General features: G+C 49.0%; 2 protein-coding genes across 3 annotated transcripts in view; one reads left to right on the top strand and one right to left on the bottom strand.

The window, feature by feature from the left end:
• Window positions 1-1893, bottom strand: part of POFUT1 (protein O-fucosyltransferase 1) — a 33544-nt gene extending 31651 nt beyond the window's left edge. For both annotated transcript variants that reach the window (XM_017865067.1, XM_017865068.1), the window contains exon 1: window positions 1656-1893. In XM_017865067.1, the coding sequence (XP_017720556.1) occupies window positions 1656-1779 (124 nt within the window). In that variant the 5' untranslated portion in view covers window positions 1780-1893. The remainder of the gene's footprint in view (window positions 1-1655) is intronic.
• Window positions 1894-4576: 2683 nt separating this feature from the next.
• Window positions 4577-17233, top strand: PLAGL2 (PLAG1 like zinc finger 2). Its single transcript, XM_017865066.1, has 3 exons — window positions 4577-4595; window positions 7381-7754; window positions 12038-17233. The coding sequence occupies exons 2-3, from the start codon at window positions 7495-7497 to the stop codon at window positions 13266-13268; spliced, it is 1491 nt and encodes a 496-aa protein (XP_017720555.1). The 5' UTR covers window positions 4577-4595; window positions 7381-7494; the 3' UTR covers window positions 13269-17233.

Genomic DNA, 17233 nt, shown 5'->3' with positions numbered 1-17233 from the left:
ATGGAAGGGCAACTCGAATGCCTCATTCACTGGGCTCCTTTCACCAATCCCCTGCCATACTCACTCTCCTCCTTTACCCCCCACTTTGGCGCTGAGTTACTTCAGTTCTTCAATTTTCCTCAAATATCTTTTTTCACTTCCTGGCCTTTGTACTGGCTGATTCCTCAGCCTGTGAATGCCTCAGAAGCAAGGACCCTGTGTAATTCCTTTTGTTAATCCCAGCGTGCCATCTGTTCGTTCATTTCACAAATATGACTGAGAGGCCACAATGTGTCAGACTCTGTGCTAGGTGCTAGGATACAGGAATGAACAAGAAGGACGAGGCCTCTGCCTCACAGTTCACTGGGGAGACACTAAACATATAAACAAACAGGTGAAAAATGTTGATAATTGCCAAAAAGAGATGGGAAAAGTTTGGTGATAGGGTAATGAGATTACTTGGGTAGAGGTCAGTGAAATCCTTTCTGGTGACATTTAGGTTGAGATCTAAAGGATGGGAAACAGTGGTCAGGCAGAAATGGAGGAGGGGGTTCCAGACATAGGGACTGCCACCTGCAGCAGTGCAGACTGGAAGACCTGAGCATGTGTGAGGAACGCAAAGGAGGTAAGTGTGGCTGCAGCTGGAGGATCAGCAGAGAAGGGAGTTGTGGAGATGGCCAGTGGAGGCTACCTCAGGCAGGGCCCTGAAAGCCATGGTCAGGAGTCTGGAAGCCACTGAGGGCCTTAAGATCATCCACTTCCACAATGATGATCCACCACACCCATTTCAACTGTGCACCTGGCATGGCCTTTAGATTCTCCCTACCCTGCTCTCTTTATTTCCCCTAAGTATTCATCATCCTCCATGAAACTATGTACTTATTGTTTTACGTTTATCCCTTACTGGGTTTGTTTGCTTGTTTCGAGACAGGGTCTCACTCTGTCACCCACGCTGGCAGTGTACTGGCAAGATCAGAGCTCACTGCAGCCTCGAATTCCTCAGTTCAAGAGATACTCCCACCTCAGCTTCCCAAGTAGCTGGGACTACAGGCACATGATACCACGCTCTTTTTTTTTTTTTTTTTTTTTTTTTTTTTGAGATTGGATTTTCACTATGTTGCCTAGGCTGATCTCGAGCTCCTGGCTTCAAGTGATCCTGCCTCGGTCTCTTAAAGTACTGGGATTACAGAAGTGAGCCACCGCCCTGGTCTACTTATTCTCTGTTGTTTGTCTTCCCCAACTAAAATGAAGGCTCTACAAGGACGCGGAGTTTATTTTATTCACTGCGGTATTCTCAGCACAGAGAACAGGGCCTGGAACAGAATAGGTGCCCCATAAATATTTGCTGAATGAATGAAAAATCACCAGGAGCCAGCGTGGGTCAGTGACATCAAGTCCTGCCCCAGTAACTCCATTTACTGGACCCTGGGCTGGCTTAGACCTCTAGCAAGTCACATAACCTCTCCCAGCCTCAGTTTTCTCATCTGTCAAATGGAAGGTTGGACACGTTGGCCCCCCTGTGCCCTTGCAACTAGGGCAGAGAGAAGAGCATGCCCTTTCCCGCTCTGAGGTTCTCTCCTGGACCTGTGAAGGTGTCTCTGGGTGCATCAGAGGAGTTGCTTCTCCTCTCCCGGCCTCGGTTTCTCCATTTGAGCAGAGGGCTCGGGAGGCCTTACCCATGCAGGGGCAGTAGAGCAGGTAACCGGCCGGGTCCCAGGAGCCCGCGGGCATCTCCGGGAGCGGCAGAAGCAGCAGCAGGAAAGGCACGCGCAGCGGCCGTGCCCACGCGGCGGCGCCCATGTCGGCCCGGGAACCCGAGACAGCCACGGCGTACAGTCGGGGAAAGAAGGAGGGACGCAAGCGCCCGCCCCGCTCCCGACGGTCCCTGCGCGCCGCCCGCGCGCCGCCCCGGCCGCTCTAGCCCGCGGGCGGGAGGGACCATAGAGATCCCGCGGCACCGCCCCCTCCACGACCCGAGCGCCCGCTCGCGCGGCTCCCACAATGCACCGCACAATGGCCCGACCGCCGCCACTTACCGGGGCCTGAGCTTCGGCCTGGCCGGGAGCCCCGAGCGCGGCCGGCTCCGCAGCGCGGCCCGAGCGCGGGTGAGTGCCGGCGAAGGCCCCAGGGGACGGCGGGGAGCGGGGCGGGAGGCCATCTCGCTGGGTCCGCGCGCCCTGTACCCGGAGCGGTGGCGCCCCTCATCTCGGGCCCCTCAGCGCGGTCGCCCACACCCCCGATCCGGGGCCCGGTCTGCGCTAACCCGGCCTCAGATAGGCCCTGGGGTGACGAGAACTCTCCCTGGACCCCATACCTGTGTCTGGGGGACCCGAGGAAGCCACTGGTCTCCTCCCTTCCGAGACCTGGAGACGCAGTCCTGAGGGACCCCCACTCCCGACCCCCAGGCTCCCTGGAGACCCAGATAACGCGCTGCTGACCTTACCAGGGACCCGGGTCTGGGGGACGCAGATAAGCTGCACCTGCTCCTTCCCTCCGACACGCCTACCCAGACCCACATAACCCCCTTTGCTTCTCCAGATAGCCCGCTCTGTACCCTGTTTCATTTTTCAGACTTACATAACCCCCTTTGAGGCTTCCCTCAAATATCTGGGTCTGGAGCAGTTGGATAAGCCCCACCTGTAGTTCCCTCCTCAGTGGCCATACTCCCAAGCTTTCGACATCTTCCATCCCGTTACCCATTTTGAGACCCTCTTGAAATTCGGAGGATTCACTTCTGACTATCCCCAACCCCCCAGCCCTCCAACCCTTAGAATCCCCCATCTCATTCTTGTGGGGATCCCTTAGAGACCCAGGAAACTTGCTCACGATTCCTTCCCATCCTCGCTCTTCCTTCCCATCCCGGAGACTCCCTCCAGACTTCTCCCTGAATTCCCCTTGCTTCTCCAGCCCTCATCTGCTCTCCATCTCTCCCAGGCTCGGGGAAATTGAACCTTTCCCACACCACAGTGGGGTAGTCTAAAAGCTGGCCTGGGACCAGGCTGTGGCCCATCTTGGTGGGGAGAAAGGGCCCTGTTAGATGGAGGATATGGGGACAGCTGTGTGGGGGAATCGGTGCTTTCACCTGCAAGCATAGCCTGTCTCCTGGCTTGTGTGTTTTTCCACCTGTCAGCCATGGGACTGTGAGTCTGGCCTTGGGTTTCTAACCCTTCTCTCCTAAAGTGAGGCCACCAGATTGGGGGCGGGGGTGTCGAATCAGGTTTTCTCCCCATGAAAATGGGGTTGTGATGAGTTGCAGCCATTTGTTCAAGGCCTCCCCAGGAGTGGGAGGCAGCAGGAATCTGAGGAAATAGTGAATCAAAGGGACTCTAAAGAGGGCCCATCTACACTGACAGAAGAATTAGCAGCCTGAGAGTAAATCCAACCCCTGTTAATCCTGTTTGATGTTTCTTGGAATGATGCAAGTCATTGAGACTCTCCAGCCTCCCTGTAATTTAATTCTCCCACCACTCTGGAGTGGGCGGGGGAAAGGGGGCGACAGCATTCCCATTTTCCCTCTTCTCACTGTTTTCCAGCCAACCAGTGTGTCTTTAGGATTTGTTTCTGGTTCTGAGATCAGGATCTGTTTTTTTGTTTTCTTTCCTCTAAGTCTATTTATAATTTCCCAGTTGCTATTTTGGGTTCTGCTTTAGGGAAGATTCTACCCCAAGGAACGTTCCGGGTCTATTTCCTCCGGCAGGTGTTGAATTGAGTTCTTCAGATCCCCAAGTAACTCTTGGGCAGGAGGATAAAAGCTATTTTAGGGTAGTCACTGAAGTGGAGCTGTTAATCCTCTGTGGGTCTCTTTAGTTAAGAACACTCAAAGATTAACCCTTTCCTTGTGCAGGGATGTTATCTCTTAACAGTTTTTTAGGGGAGTGTTAGGAGAATTTGAGTGTGGTAGCAGAAGGTGGAAACATGCAACTCAATACAAAGATAATAGCTCTCTTTTGTTGGGTACTTCTAGCAGGCCAAGCCCTGTGCTGAACCCTTTGCATACCTCACTAAAATAATCCTTACAGCAAGCCTGTATTTTTAGCTTTACAGATGAGGAAACAGGCTAATAATGGAGAAAGAACGCAGTTTCTATAGAAATGATGTAACACCATAAAAACTATAGTTTCATCAGAGGGCAGCAGGCATCATGGCACATAACAGGGGATAGACAGACTGGAGAGAAATATGTCTCAGTTTCAGCTTCCAAAGAGGACCATACAGAGTTTTTAGCACACATTCCTGTTTGGGATATGGAGCCCTAATAATAGGAGAGGGTATAGGAAAGTGGTTGTCTGCTCAAGAGAGAACTCTGGCCCAGGAGATGGTGCCTAGAGGGAGGTAAAGTAAAGGGCTCTTTAAAGGGGATGTGCCGAGGGTTAGTTGTGAGGGAAAAGGGGAAGACTGCATTCTGGGGGAGATGTTGGGAAAGGAAGGAAACTCACTCTGAGGCCTGAGAAGTAACATTAAAGAGGAAAAAAAGAAGTACTACTCAGGCCTCATGCGGAGAAAGAGGCAGACACAGCTGAGACCTCAGAGAAGGCACTGCGTGTATTCAGCACACATTTTGTATCAGCCACTTTCCAGAGTATTATTTCACTTAATCCTCTATACGAATCTTACAGGTAAGGAAAATAAATCCTTATTTTAGAAATTGAGGAAACTGAGGTTCAGAGAAATAAAGTAAACTGCCTATGGTTTCCCAGTTAGTAAGTGGCAGCTCTTCTGATAGCAAGTCCAAGGTTCTTTCCCCTTTCAGATCAAGCACTAGAAAGAATCTTAGGCTGAAAATATACTGAGTTATGCCAGTAACTGGGAAGGATTGTGTTTGTTTTATGGAAACAGGTTCTGTCAGCTTCTCTGTAGTCTATAGTCATTAAGATTAAAATGTGAGACCAGAAGAGCAGCTTTGAAAGAGAAGTAGAATTCTTTCACAGTTTTGCTGAGGAAGGACAAGTCTGAAGGAACAGACCTTCTGATTATGTGAGACAAACCCAGGAATCTTTCTGGATCAGAGGAGTTTGCAGACAAAGGGCAGAGAGAGAGAGACAGACTAGATCCCCAAAAGAGTTCATAGGTAACACTAGCAGCTTTGGTTATCCAAGAGGCTGCTGGTGACTAGGTAGGGACTTCCTGTGCCTTTTGAAAAGTGTAGGAGAGTAGGATCAGGGTGTTGGCTCTTTGTGAAAACATAGCTCCATTAAAAGCAGATCAAGGTGAGCACATGGCTGCTGCTTTCCTCCTTTGGTTCTATCAGTACAAGCTCCTTAGCCACCACCAGCCTCTTTCCTAGAAGCCCATTACTCACTGTTTCAGTAGCAGCCTACTAAACTATTGTGTCTTGTTTGTGCTTGTTCAGAACAGATGAGGTGGACGTGTGGGAGGTGGAGACGTAATGTTCTCTTTCTGAGTTTGTGTGGAGTTTCCAGGGCTAGACTCCTCTCTCACATCAGCCAAACTGATGTGACTTGTTTCCTTCTGGCTGCCATTCCCAACTTTCCAGAGGCTGAGGTGCATGATTTCAAAATGAAGGGGGAGTAGAATTTGACTTTGAAGGTAGGGGTAATTCTCTCCAATCTAAACATGCACACTCGAGCACACTCTCTGCTCAATTCCAAGGTGCATAGTAATCGCTGGTATTACAGGTAATTCCACCCTTGCAAAGGAGGAGGGGACTTAAACAATGAAAGCCAGACGTCACAGGCCTTTGAGGTTTATAGTGAAGCAGACACATATGCCATAATGACTCGAAGGCTGAAGTGGGACTGGTTTTTAGTGCTACCTACCCCTCAGCATGTGATTCATGCAAAATGCAGCCACCTTAGTGCAGATCTTTCTAGACAAATCTACACTCATGATGGGGACATGCTTATCATATTACATCGCAGTGTTTCTTCCACAAGAGGAATGGTTCCTGAACAGGACGTAGCTCATGTTAATGATGAGCAAAGCTCTCTGGGGCATGAACCCGCTGATCCCATCATCTTGTTCACAGCCAGTCTGTTGGATGAATGGTCACTGTAAGCAGCAGGTGCTAATGAGCTGAGCAAGCATTCTGTGGCCCACAGCTAGTTTGTGCAGTTAGAGCCCTCCCCAGATTCTCGTGGATAATCCCCAGACACCCCTTTTTCTCTCTTCACATGGAAAAGCCTCATGATCAAATTTTGACACGATCTCTTCAAAGGGAATCCCCCTGTTGTAGCAGGTTGCATTGTGGTTGGTAATCTTTGGTAAGCTCAGGAGTATGAATGTGGGTCTCGTCCCCTTTTGAGAGTCAGTGTGGTAACTCCCATCCTCTTCCTCTGGATTGGTATCCGGAAAGGAGTTGTGTCATCCTTGCACATCTCCCCTTCTATTCAACAAGAGAAAGAATCAGACTTTAAGATTTTGGCTGCCCATTTGGGAATGGCTGCGAACCCAGTTTAAACCAGAACTACCTGGGCATAGGTTGGTCCCTGAGAATCAGCCTGCATTCAGTGACTAGTTAACTTATCTGAAATAAAGTTGAGGTTCCTTTTTTAGATATTAGGTATATAGAGATGAAAGAGAGATGATGCAAGCCCTCAAATAATCAGGCTGGTGGAGAGAAGTAAATTCCAATGTGAGCTTGCTACCTTCTTCTAATGGAGATGTGCATATGTACTCTGAGGGCCTATAGGAGGGGCCCCTCAGCACCTGGGGTGTTGGACAGGCTTTGCGAAAGAGGGATGGTCTGGGCCCTGAGACAGAGACCCAAAGAAGTGGTGGTGGTCAGGATGGGACCAGTCCTGGTTTAGGGAAAATGCTAGGAATCTGCTGTTGCCTTCCCAGACAGACCCTCCTGATGTTGATGCACTGCTAAGAAACACATCTGGTACCAGGGCTGACTATCCAGGATGCAAATTTCCGAAGTAGAGACTTCCCCTTCCTCCTCTCTTGCCTTTTGGGCATTTTATTGCTCCTTAGCACCTCCAGGAGGAGGAGAATTGTGGAAAGTAGTGGACGAGGAGGTGCCAGGGTAATGAGAAGGAGGAACCGCTATTTCTAGGTTCAATGGAAAGGATATAAAAATGAGGTCCAGAAGAAAAAGTTTGAAGTTTTGGGGCTTTTGGTTCTTCAGTTTATCTTGTTTCTTATTAGCCTAAATGGTACTAGTAATAGTAGCTACCACTAAGGACTTAATGGATGCCCAGCCTTCTGCTGAATGCTCTATATTCATGATCTCATGTAATCCTCAAAACATTTTTACAATTTAAGAGATTATTATGCCCATTTTATAAATAAGGAAACAACTCAGGGAAGTAAGTAATTGGCTGAAAGTCGCACAGCTTCTAAGTGGAAAGGCTGGGATTGGAACGGGATCTGTCTGCCTCCAGAGCCCATGTTCTCATGATATTGGGCTCCCTAACACCAGGTGTTCTGATGTTTCAGGTGAAGAGATTGTTTTCTGAAAGCTGCGTTGGAGGCTGTGACAGAGCTGAGAGCCTGTGTGGAGCGGATGGAGAGGCTTTCTCAATAACATGGCCCTTTGCCATTAGCCTTGCCATGACCACATTTTTCACCAGCGTCCCCCCCTGGATTCAAGATGCAAAGCAGGAGGAGGAAGTGGGCTGGAAACTAGTTCCCAGGCCTCGGGGCCGGGAGGCAGAGAGTCAAGTGAAGTGCCAATGTGAAATTTCGGGGACACCTTTCTCAAATGGGGAGAAGCTGAGGCCTCACACCCTTCCGCAACCAGAGCAGAGACCATATAGCTGCCCTCAGCTGCACTGTGGCAAGGCTTTTGCTTCCAAATACAAGCTGTATAGGTAGGTGACACTCTCATATCTCTTCCTGCCCTGAGGTTCCCAGAGGGAAAAAGCAGAGAGACTCTGCCTAGAGTGGGTTTTTAATCTGTGGCAAAAGAGTGGAGGTTTATTTGTCCTACAAGTATACCCTGAATGCCAAACAGTTGAAGTCACTCTCTAAAAATTGATTCAGATTGCTTGATTCAGACACTAGAATCTGATGGGTTGCCTCCCAAACTATTGGGATTACCGGCATGAGCCACTGCACCCGGCCTTCTTACACCTTCTTAGTAACGATCTGGGTGCCAATGTCAGGCAGCCTTGAACTTTTTTTTTTAAAGAGATGAGAGTCTTGCTCTGTCATCCAGGCTAGAGTACTGTGGTGCAGTCAGCTCACTGCAGCCTCCAATTCCTGGGCTCAAGTGATCCCCTCACCTCATTCTCCCAGGTAACTAGGATTACAGGCTTGAACCACTGCACTTGATTATGTTTTAATTTTTTGTAGAGATGGGGTCTGGCTGTGTTGCCCAGGCTGGTCTCAAACTCCTGGGCTCAAGTGATCCTCCTGCCTTGGCTTCCCAAAGCAGTGAGATTACAGGCATGAGCCACCACACTTAGCCCTGAACATTTTTTAAAAATATTGCTTTCCTCACCTTTGTCAGGTGGTGGTCAGAATTTTAGCTAGAAGTTAGGAATCAGGAATCAGTATTCGAACTTTAGAAGGAGAATTAGACCTTTTGGCCCAATCTGTAAATTTTAAAGTAGAGGCTCAGAGGAGGGACGTAACTTACCCAAGGTCACACAGCTTCAGAGGTCCTGCAGTGCCTCTTCTACTGAATCAGCCTGCTACTTACTCATTTAACTATGTCTGTCTCCCTGTTGCCCACTGGGGCAGCTGCTTTTCTGAAACTTATAAGCCCAAGAACCCCTACTTAAAGTGAAATTAAATGTAAAAGTCCTGACATAAGGCAGATAGAGAGGAGCAGCTTTGGTTGCTTTGGTGAAGACAGGCAGGCATGGTCAAAAGCAATTTTGGGCCAGGCATGGTGGCTTGCACTTGTAATCCCAGCACTTTGGGAGGCTGAGGTGGGCGGATCACTTGAGGCCAGGAGTTTGAGGCAAGCCTGGCCAACATGGCAAAACCCCGTCTCTACTAAAAATTTTAAAAAATTAGCTAGGTGTGGTGGTGCATGCCTGTAGTCCCAGCTACTTGGGAGGCTGTGGCAGGAGAATCACTTGAACCCAGGAGAAGGAGGTTGCAGTGAACTGAGATTGTGCCACTGTACTCCAGCCTGGGTGACAGAGCGAGACTGTCTCAAAAAAAAAAAAAAGGGCAGTTTTGATTTTATCCTTTTCACGTTAGAGGAACCTTGAACTTGCCCTTTAGAAATGAGGTAGATCGGCCTGATGCACAGTCATCCAACCATCCATTCATCTACCCAACGTTATTGAGCTCTTGCTCTGTACCAGGCACAGTGCTCGGTGCAAGCGGCGGAGGAGTGAGCCAGTCAGATGGGGGTGCTGGCCCTCCTTGGGTTTATGGTCTTAATAGTGGGTACAGACAGTAAACAAGTAAATACATGAACAAGATGACCACAAAGCCTCAGTTCCTCATCTGAAAAACAGTTAATAGGAAGGGACTAAAATAGGCAACAGGGTAGTGTGGTAGCCAGGATTGCTCTCTTGACAGTTATTCTGTGGTCCTCAGGAGTGCTTAGATTCTCTGTGTGCTCCTGTATCTTAAGGGAACTCCAGTCAAGGCCATATTCTTAGGCTTTCTTTTTTTTCTTTTTTTTTTGAGATAGGGTCTCACTTTTGCCCAAGCTGGAGTATAGTGGCGTGATCATAAATAACTGCAGCCTCAAACTCCTGGGCTCAAGTGATCCTCCTGCCTCAGCCTCCTGAGTAGCTAGGACCACAGGCATGTACCACCACCACACCCGCTAATTTTTGTACATTTTCTAGAGACAGAGTCTCTTCCCTGTGTTGCGCAGAGTGGTCTCAAACTCCTGGCCTCAAGCAGTCCCCCCACCGTAGCCTCCCAAAGTATTGAGATTATTGGCATGAGCCACTGCACCCAACCTTCTTAGACTTTCTGTTTTTTTTTTTTTTTTTGGAGAACGGAGTCCCAGCTCTGGTTTGCCTGGGTTTGGATGTGCAGTGGCCCGGATCTACAGCTCACTCAAATAGCTCCGCCTCCCGGGTCTTTGGCATTCTCCTGCACTCAGCCTCCCAAGTACGGGACTACAGGCGCCTGCCACCGTCGCCGGCTAGTTTTTTTTTTTTTTGATATTTTTAGTAAGAGACTGGGTTTCACCCATGTTAAGCCAGGATGGTCTTCGATCTCCTGACGCGTGAATTCCGCCGTCTCGGCCTCCCAAAGTGGCTGGGGATTAACAGGCTGAGCCACCGCGCCACAGCCCCCTAGACTTTCTTAATGATGGTCTGGTTACCTGTGGACAGCTGCAGGAAAGGTCCTGGGTCAGGAGGCAGGAGCCCTGACTCATCACATGTAATTTACTGTGTGATCTTAGGTGAGTTACTGAACCTCTTTGGGCCTCAGTTTCCTCACCTGCAAAATGAGGGAAATGAACAGTGGATCACTAAGCACCTCCCTCTCTACATTACCACGTCAGTTCCATCACAGGAGGTTGACAGTAACCCACACAGGCATGAGCATTCTTGAGCATGCACATGTGGGATGTGGGCAGTGGGTGTGTTTGATAACCTCCAGGTGGAAAGGATCACAGAGTGCTGTATGAGAGAGACGACTGTTGCGTACCTGACTGAACACAGGTCTTCCGAAGGCCTGTTTAAATCCAGCCTCTGATACTTACCAACTGGCGGGTGAGGGGGCTGCCTTATTTTTTAGACTCCTTTCCTTGTCTGGAGATCAAGGTTAATGACACAACTTACACAGAGCCTGGCAAACAGTGGGTGCTGAGTTGATTCTGAATATGCTCTGGAGCTGTGAATTGCAGTTCCGGGATTCTGAGCCACTTTTCAACCGTATGGGATCAGGTAAACCAAGGGACACTGAAGTGCCATACCATTAAAACATTTCTTGAAGTGTTACTGGTTTACATGACAAGCAGTTCAAGTGGTACTAACTGGCATGCCATGAGGAGTGAATGGTCCTCACACTCGAAGTCCCTGTTCCTCTCCCCAAAGGCAGCTGGTGGGTTGGTTTTTGTGTATCCTTCCTAAGACATCAAATGTGTATATTCCCTTTCTTTTTTATTTTCAAAAAAGATTGTATTACATGCACTGTATTGAACTTCCTTTTTTGACTTAGCCCTACATATCTTGGAAATTTATTCTAGATAAGGAAGTTAATTAATTTATTTAGAGACGAAGTCTCGCTCTGTCACCCAGGATGGAGTGCAGTGGTGCGATCATAGCTCACTGCAACTTCGAATTCCTGGGCTCAGGTAATCCTGCCTTAACCTCTTGAGTAGCTAGGACTACAGGTGCGTGCTGCCATGCCCATCTAATGTTTAAGATTTTGTAGAGACAAGGTCTTGCTATGGTTCAGGCTGGTCTCAAACTCCTGGGCTCAAACGATGCTCCTGCCTCGCCCTCCCATAGTGCTGTGATTATAGGCATGCACCACTAACTATGCCCAGACTGGAAGTTTAGATATATTTCATTTTTTCTTTATCGTATCATTTAAAATTATTTAAATGTAATGTTTGAAAAACGAAGTACATCCACGTAATTCAAAATGCAAAAGGTATCAAAACTTATATGATGAAAATTCTCCATGACACCCATCCATAAGCTGTTCGGTTCTTTTTTGCATAGGCAGCCACTGGTATCAGTTTCTTGTATATCCTTCCAGAAATATTTTAGGCATATACAAGCAAACGTACATATATTTTTCCCCTTTTCACATAGAGTCCTATTCTGTATCCACTATTCTGCCTCCTTGCTTTTTTTCTACTTCCTGTCTCTTAGGAGCATGTTCCCTGTAAGTACACATAAAGCCTCATTTTTGAAAAGTTGAGTCATTTTATGGACTTACCATAATTTATGTAACCAGTTCCCTATTGATAGATTGGACGATCAGATTGTTTCTGATTTTTTTTTGCTACTACAAGCAATGCTGCAAAGAATATCGGTACACATTATTTTGCAGATAAGCAAGGATATCTGTAGAATATAATTGGTTTGGTATTGCATTGCAAGCCTTTACCATAGTTTTTGTATCTAGTTTCCTGTTAATGGACACCTTGGTTGTCCAGTCATCCCTTGTGATCTCCCCTTTTTCTGCTTTCTCCCCTCTCCCCTGTCTCTACCCCCAGGCACATGGCCACCCACTCAGCCCAGAAACCCCACCAGTGTATGTACTGTGATAAGATGTTTCACCGCAAGGACCATCTGCGGAACCATCTGCAGACCCATGACCCTAACAAAGAGGCCCTCCACTGCTCTGAGTGCGGTAAGAATTACAATACAAAGCTGGGCTACCGGCGCCACCTGGCCATGCATGCTGCCAGCAGCGGTGACCTCAGCTGCAAGGTGTGCCTGCAGACCTTTGAGAGTACCCAGGCCCTGCTAGAGCACCTGAAGGCCCACTCACGCCGGGTAGCAGGCGGTGCAAAGGAGAAGAAGCACCCCTGTGACCACTGCGACCGGCGGTTCTATACTCGTAAGGATGTACGGCGGCACCTTGTGGTGCACACAGGCCGTAAGGACTTCCTGTGCCAGTACTGTGCCCAGCGGTTTGGCCGTAAGGACCACCTGACGCGTCACGTCAAGAAGAGCCACTCGCAGGAGCTGCTCAAGATCAAGACAGAGCCCGTGGACATGTTAGGCCTACTCAGCTGCAGCTCCACAGTCAGTGTGAAGGAGGAGCTGAGCCCTGTGCTGTGCATGGCCTCTCGGGACGTAATGGGGACCAAGGCCTTCCCTGGCATGTTGCCCATGGGCATGTATGGTGCCCACATCCCTACCATGCCCAGCACGGGCATGCCACACTCCTTGGTGCACAACACGCTGCCCATGGGTATGAGCTACCCTCTGGAATCCTCACCTATCTCTTCCCCAGCTCAGCTCCCTCCAAAATACCAGCTTGGATCTACCTCATACTTGCCCGACAAATTGCCCAAAGTGGAGGTGGATAGTTTTCTGGCGGAGCTTCCTGGAAGCCTGTCTCTCTCATCCGCTGAACCCCAGCCCGCCTCACCTCAGCCGGCGGCAGCTGCGGCCCTCCTAGATGAAGCACTGCTTGCCAAGAGCCCCGCCAACCTCTCTGAGGCCCTCTGCGCTGCTAATGTGGACTTCTCCCACCTACTGGGCTTTCTTCCACTCAACCTGCCCCCGTGTAACCCACCTGGGGCCACAGGAGGCCTGGTCATGGGCTACTCCCAGGCCGAGGCACAGCCCCTGCTCACCACTTTGCAAGCTCAGCCTCAAGATTCCCCAGGAGCTGGGGGACCACTGAACTTTGGGCCTCTGCACTCCTTGCCTCCTGTCTTCACGTCTGGCCTGAGTAGCACCACCCTGCCTCGTTTCCACCAAGCATTCCAGTAGCCCCCACAGAGGCCCTCAGCTCAGTTTTTGGCTCTGTTAGGGAGCCTTAGTACCCACCCCGTCCGTGTCCCCCATGAAGGCAGCTGAGCTTTCAGAGCTGGGTTCAAAAAAAATTTCAGTGTCTGTATGGAGCACTTGGTTTGCGGGTTCAGGCTCCAGGATCAATTCCAGAAGGAGCCTTGAGCCCCAACCCTGTGAAAAGATCTCATACCGTAGGACTTCAGGTATTTTTTACTTTTATTTTTTTGACCTGAATCGGGAGCCACACTTAGCCCTCTTTCTCTCCAAAGCGCCAGAACCTCCTCCTCTTTGGAGAATGGGGAGGCCTCTTGGAGACACAGAGGGTTTCACCTTGGATGACCTCAAGAGAAATTGCCCAAGAAGCCCGCCTTCTGGTCCCAATCTGCAGACCCCACAGCAGTCAGTTGGTCAGGCCCTGCTGTAGAAGGTCACTTGGCTCCATAGCCTGCTTCCAACCAATGGGCAGGAGAGAAGGCCTTTATTTCCCATCCACCCATGCATCCTGTACCAGCACCTCCATTTTCAGTCAGTGTTGTCCAGCAACGGTACCGTTTACACAGTCGCCTCAGACACACCATTTCACCTCCCTTGCCAAGCTGTTAGCCTTAGAATGATTGCAGTGAACACTGTTTACACACCGTGAATCCATTCCCATCAGTCCGTTCCAGTTGGCACCAGCCTGAACCATTTGGTACCTGGTGTTAACTGGAGTCCTGTTTACAAGGCGGAGTCGGGTCTTGCTGACTTCTCTTCACTTGAGGTCACATTTTTCCCCCGTGGGGAAATAAACTGAGTTTGGACTGCTCCAGTCTCTGCCATCTTCCATGACTGCATCTGTTCCTGCCTGCCTCGGCAGTGTCCACAGAAGACAGGCAAGAAGATTGGAGCAGTTTTCTCACAGGTCTGCAATTCTGTTTTTCTCCAAGTACATTATGACCCCCTCATCCTTCTCTTGAACTGGAGAGGGGAAGAAATGAAAGGCATGCCCATGTCCGTCACCTCCCCATCCCTTAGCCCCACCTTGAACATCATGAGCTGTTGTTACTAGTCTTGGAAGCAGAGTCTGGGTTGGTGTGGATAGCGAAGGAGGAGGTCTGAGCCCTTCATTTGTCTTCCTCCCAGCTGTCCCTTTTCCAGGAAGTTGTGGAATTGTTGGAAGAAGAGTTTGCAGAAAGGAATGGGCAGATAGCTAAGTCCTAATCTATGGGTACATTGTTGTGTCCCAAACCAAAATTTTCCTTATCCGCAATGTCCCTTCTGTCTCTTCCACTTTACAGTGGACTCAGCCACTGTGCGTAGGCTTCTCTGCTCTCCATCAAATCACTTCTACTTCCTTGTGCCCCCGCCCCCGCCTCCAGTTTTCCCCCAGTATCCAGCAAGGTTTCTTGCAACAATGATCAGTTCTTCTCTTCTGACTTGTGGGGCTCCCTACCGCAGAGAGTGCAGCCCTTGCCCAGAGCCCAGGAACCCCATCCTTGCTTCATCTCAGTTCTTCATGGGCTTCACTCTTCCCACTCATGGAAGGGAGGCAGCTCAGGGACCTCCATTGTGGGACCCTTGAGACGCCTCCACTCTGATTCAGAAACACACTTCTACCTCTTTACTGTTAACTCTTAACAGATGCAGTCAGCAGTTTCTGGGCACTTCTCTCAGTAGGTGCCTCCTGCTGACTTCTCCACTAGGGTTTCAGGACAAACTACCAAGGAACTGCCTCAGCCTCCTACCAGTTCTCCCTCACCCAACTTCTGTCTAGGTTCACTTGGTTTGTCATCAGGAACTGAGCAGGTCCAGGACTGAGGCTTCTGCTTCAGCCCAAGCCAGTACTCCTTGTTTGAGGTAAAAGCCTTAAAATTTAGCTCCCTAGCCCTTGATTGGAAGCAATTTGGAATAAGTGTGTTTCGATTTAGGCAGGGTAGCTTGGGATACCTTTTAAAAAACAAAACCAGATATTAAAATGTCTGGCAAGGTTAGAATCAGACTAGATGATTTGCTTCTAAAAATTAGTTTCAGTGAGTCCCAGGGACTAATTAAGGTTTATTTTAAAAAGCGTCTACCTTGGTACGCAACCACCTCCTGCATGCTGTGCATGTTATTGGGACTTGTATTATAGGCGATAGTATGTGAGAATCCATTTGGGACTCGCTGTTGCCATTCTCCTTGTATCTGGTTTTCATTACTAGACCCAGCAACCCTTCTCACCTCAACTGCCACCTTCCCTACACCCTCAGTTTACAGAGGCCACTGAGCCTCTGGCTGCAGAATACAAAGTCCTGGGCTGTTAGAGGAGTCCTTTCCTCTCTGCCTGCCCTTTCCTGTCCCTCCCTCGAATTCTTTCTCCCCTTAAGTGATGCTGGGAAAGTCATAGGACTGGCAAAGCAACTGTTTAAACCCTTGTAACTGGGGCCTTGCCCCCACCTCCTGTCTTTTCTCCTTGCCTTCCCCATTCCCGTGTCCTCCCATCTATCCTGTCTTTCCTTTCCTCCTCCCTTAGTGTCCTCAGCACCCACAAGGAATTTTCCTATCACTGTGAACTTTGCTGGTACAGAGGAATGATATCTGCCTTCACCTTTTTTTTTTTTTGGACCATAGCTAGCCAGTCATTTCTTAAACCTCCCTTCCTAAAATCTGGGGGGTGGGGGGGGGGGGGGAAAAAAAAAAGCCTTAGTGGCCTGGTTGTTCAAAGGATAAGAATAGCTTTATCCTATACTCAGTACCCAAACTCACTTCAGTATGCTTACTGAGGCCATGAGAACCTGAGGGACATCTGCCCAGGACAGGAGCCATGGCATATGGCAAAGACCAATGAGGGACCAGGAAAAAAAGGGGTGATGTCCCCTTTCCCTGCTACCTCCAGCCTCTGTCAGCAATGGGCTGTCTCCCTCCCACCCTACACAGTAGCTGGTCAGGGCTGAGTGCAGCCCTGGGGGTAAGGGGATGACATGCCTAGGTGTCAGCTCAAAGGATTTCTGCATCATCTTGAGGTGGGAGGCAGGGAAAGGAGCACCAATGAGGTTGCCCCCCTCCCCAACCTTTTACAAATGGCATTTTCTTAATTGAAATCCGGGAAGCAGGTGTGATTACTTTTTTGCTCGTAGATATTGTCCTAAGTTGGAATTCTCCCACTGCCCTAAAGCTTTCCCTAGTAGTCCTTTAAATTCCCCCCTGCCTTTTTGGTAGCTGTTTTCTCCGTCCTCTCTCCACCTCCCCTCTTACCTAGGAGCTGTTTGTAAGCACGATTTTTTAACAGGTTATATTGTACAGGATCAATATTTTACTTTTTAACAAGGATATTTATGTAACAAGAAACTTTGCCTTAGGCAGGTGTTGGCCAGAAAAGTCCAGATTCCTCTGGAACCCCACCCTGGCCTCTCCTGGAGCTCTGAACCTGCTGTGGAAGGAACTGGCTGTGGCCTTCGCCTCTGGAGAGTAGGGCCTGTGGTGAGGGAAGAAACTGGCCGTGGCCTTCGCCTCTGGAGAGTAGGGCCTGTGGTGAGGGAAGGGCGCTCATTCACCATGATAGTCTTGTGCCTCCCTGGAGGGCTTGGAAACATTCCAGTCCGATTTCTTTGTGTGCCGGCTGACTTCCTCAGCTCATGCTTCCCACGTGCACCTCTCCACCTCTGCATATTTGGCACTAGAACTCCTGAGACACCACTTCTCATGCTTCTCCCTCCCTATCAGCAGTCAAGGCTTTGTAACTCCAGATTATTTAAAGAGAAAAATACAAGACAGAAATCTTCTAGCACTTTGTAAACACAGTGAATAACCTCTTGGAGTATTTTGGCTTTATATAAAACAAGGTTTTAATTGTAAAGTATAAGTGCCATTAGAAAATGCACAGGGCATATCTTTGTTAAAGTAGATTTTCAATGTTTTACAGAATTACATTTTCAAAAAAAGGTTTTATAATGAAGTTGTTTATTAAAACTTCTGAATGATGTGTT

The sequence above is a fragment of the Rhinopithecus bieti genome, unplaced genomic scaffold (assembly GCF_001698545.2).
Source record: "Rhinopithecus bieti isolate Rb0 unplaced genomic scaffold, ASM169854v2 scaffold_78508, whole genome shotgun sequence".
NCBI lineage: Eukaryota > Metazoa > Chordata > Mammalia > Primates > Cercopithecidae > Rhinopithecus > Rhinopithecus bieti.
Note: the sequence above shows the minus strand (reverse complement) of the source record. Positions and strands in the feature narration are given on the sequence as shown.

Excerpts from the sequence above, each read along its gene's own strand:
- PLAGL2 (XM_017865066.1), top strand. The coding sequence starts at position 7,495 with ATGACCACATTTTTCACCAGCGTCCCCCCCTGGATTCAAGATGCAAAG. Across the intron at positions 7,755-12,037 it reads TCCAAATACAAGCTGTATAG|GCACATGGCCACCCACTCAG; the intron begins GTAGGTGACACT and ends CTCTACCCCCAG.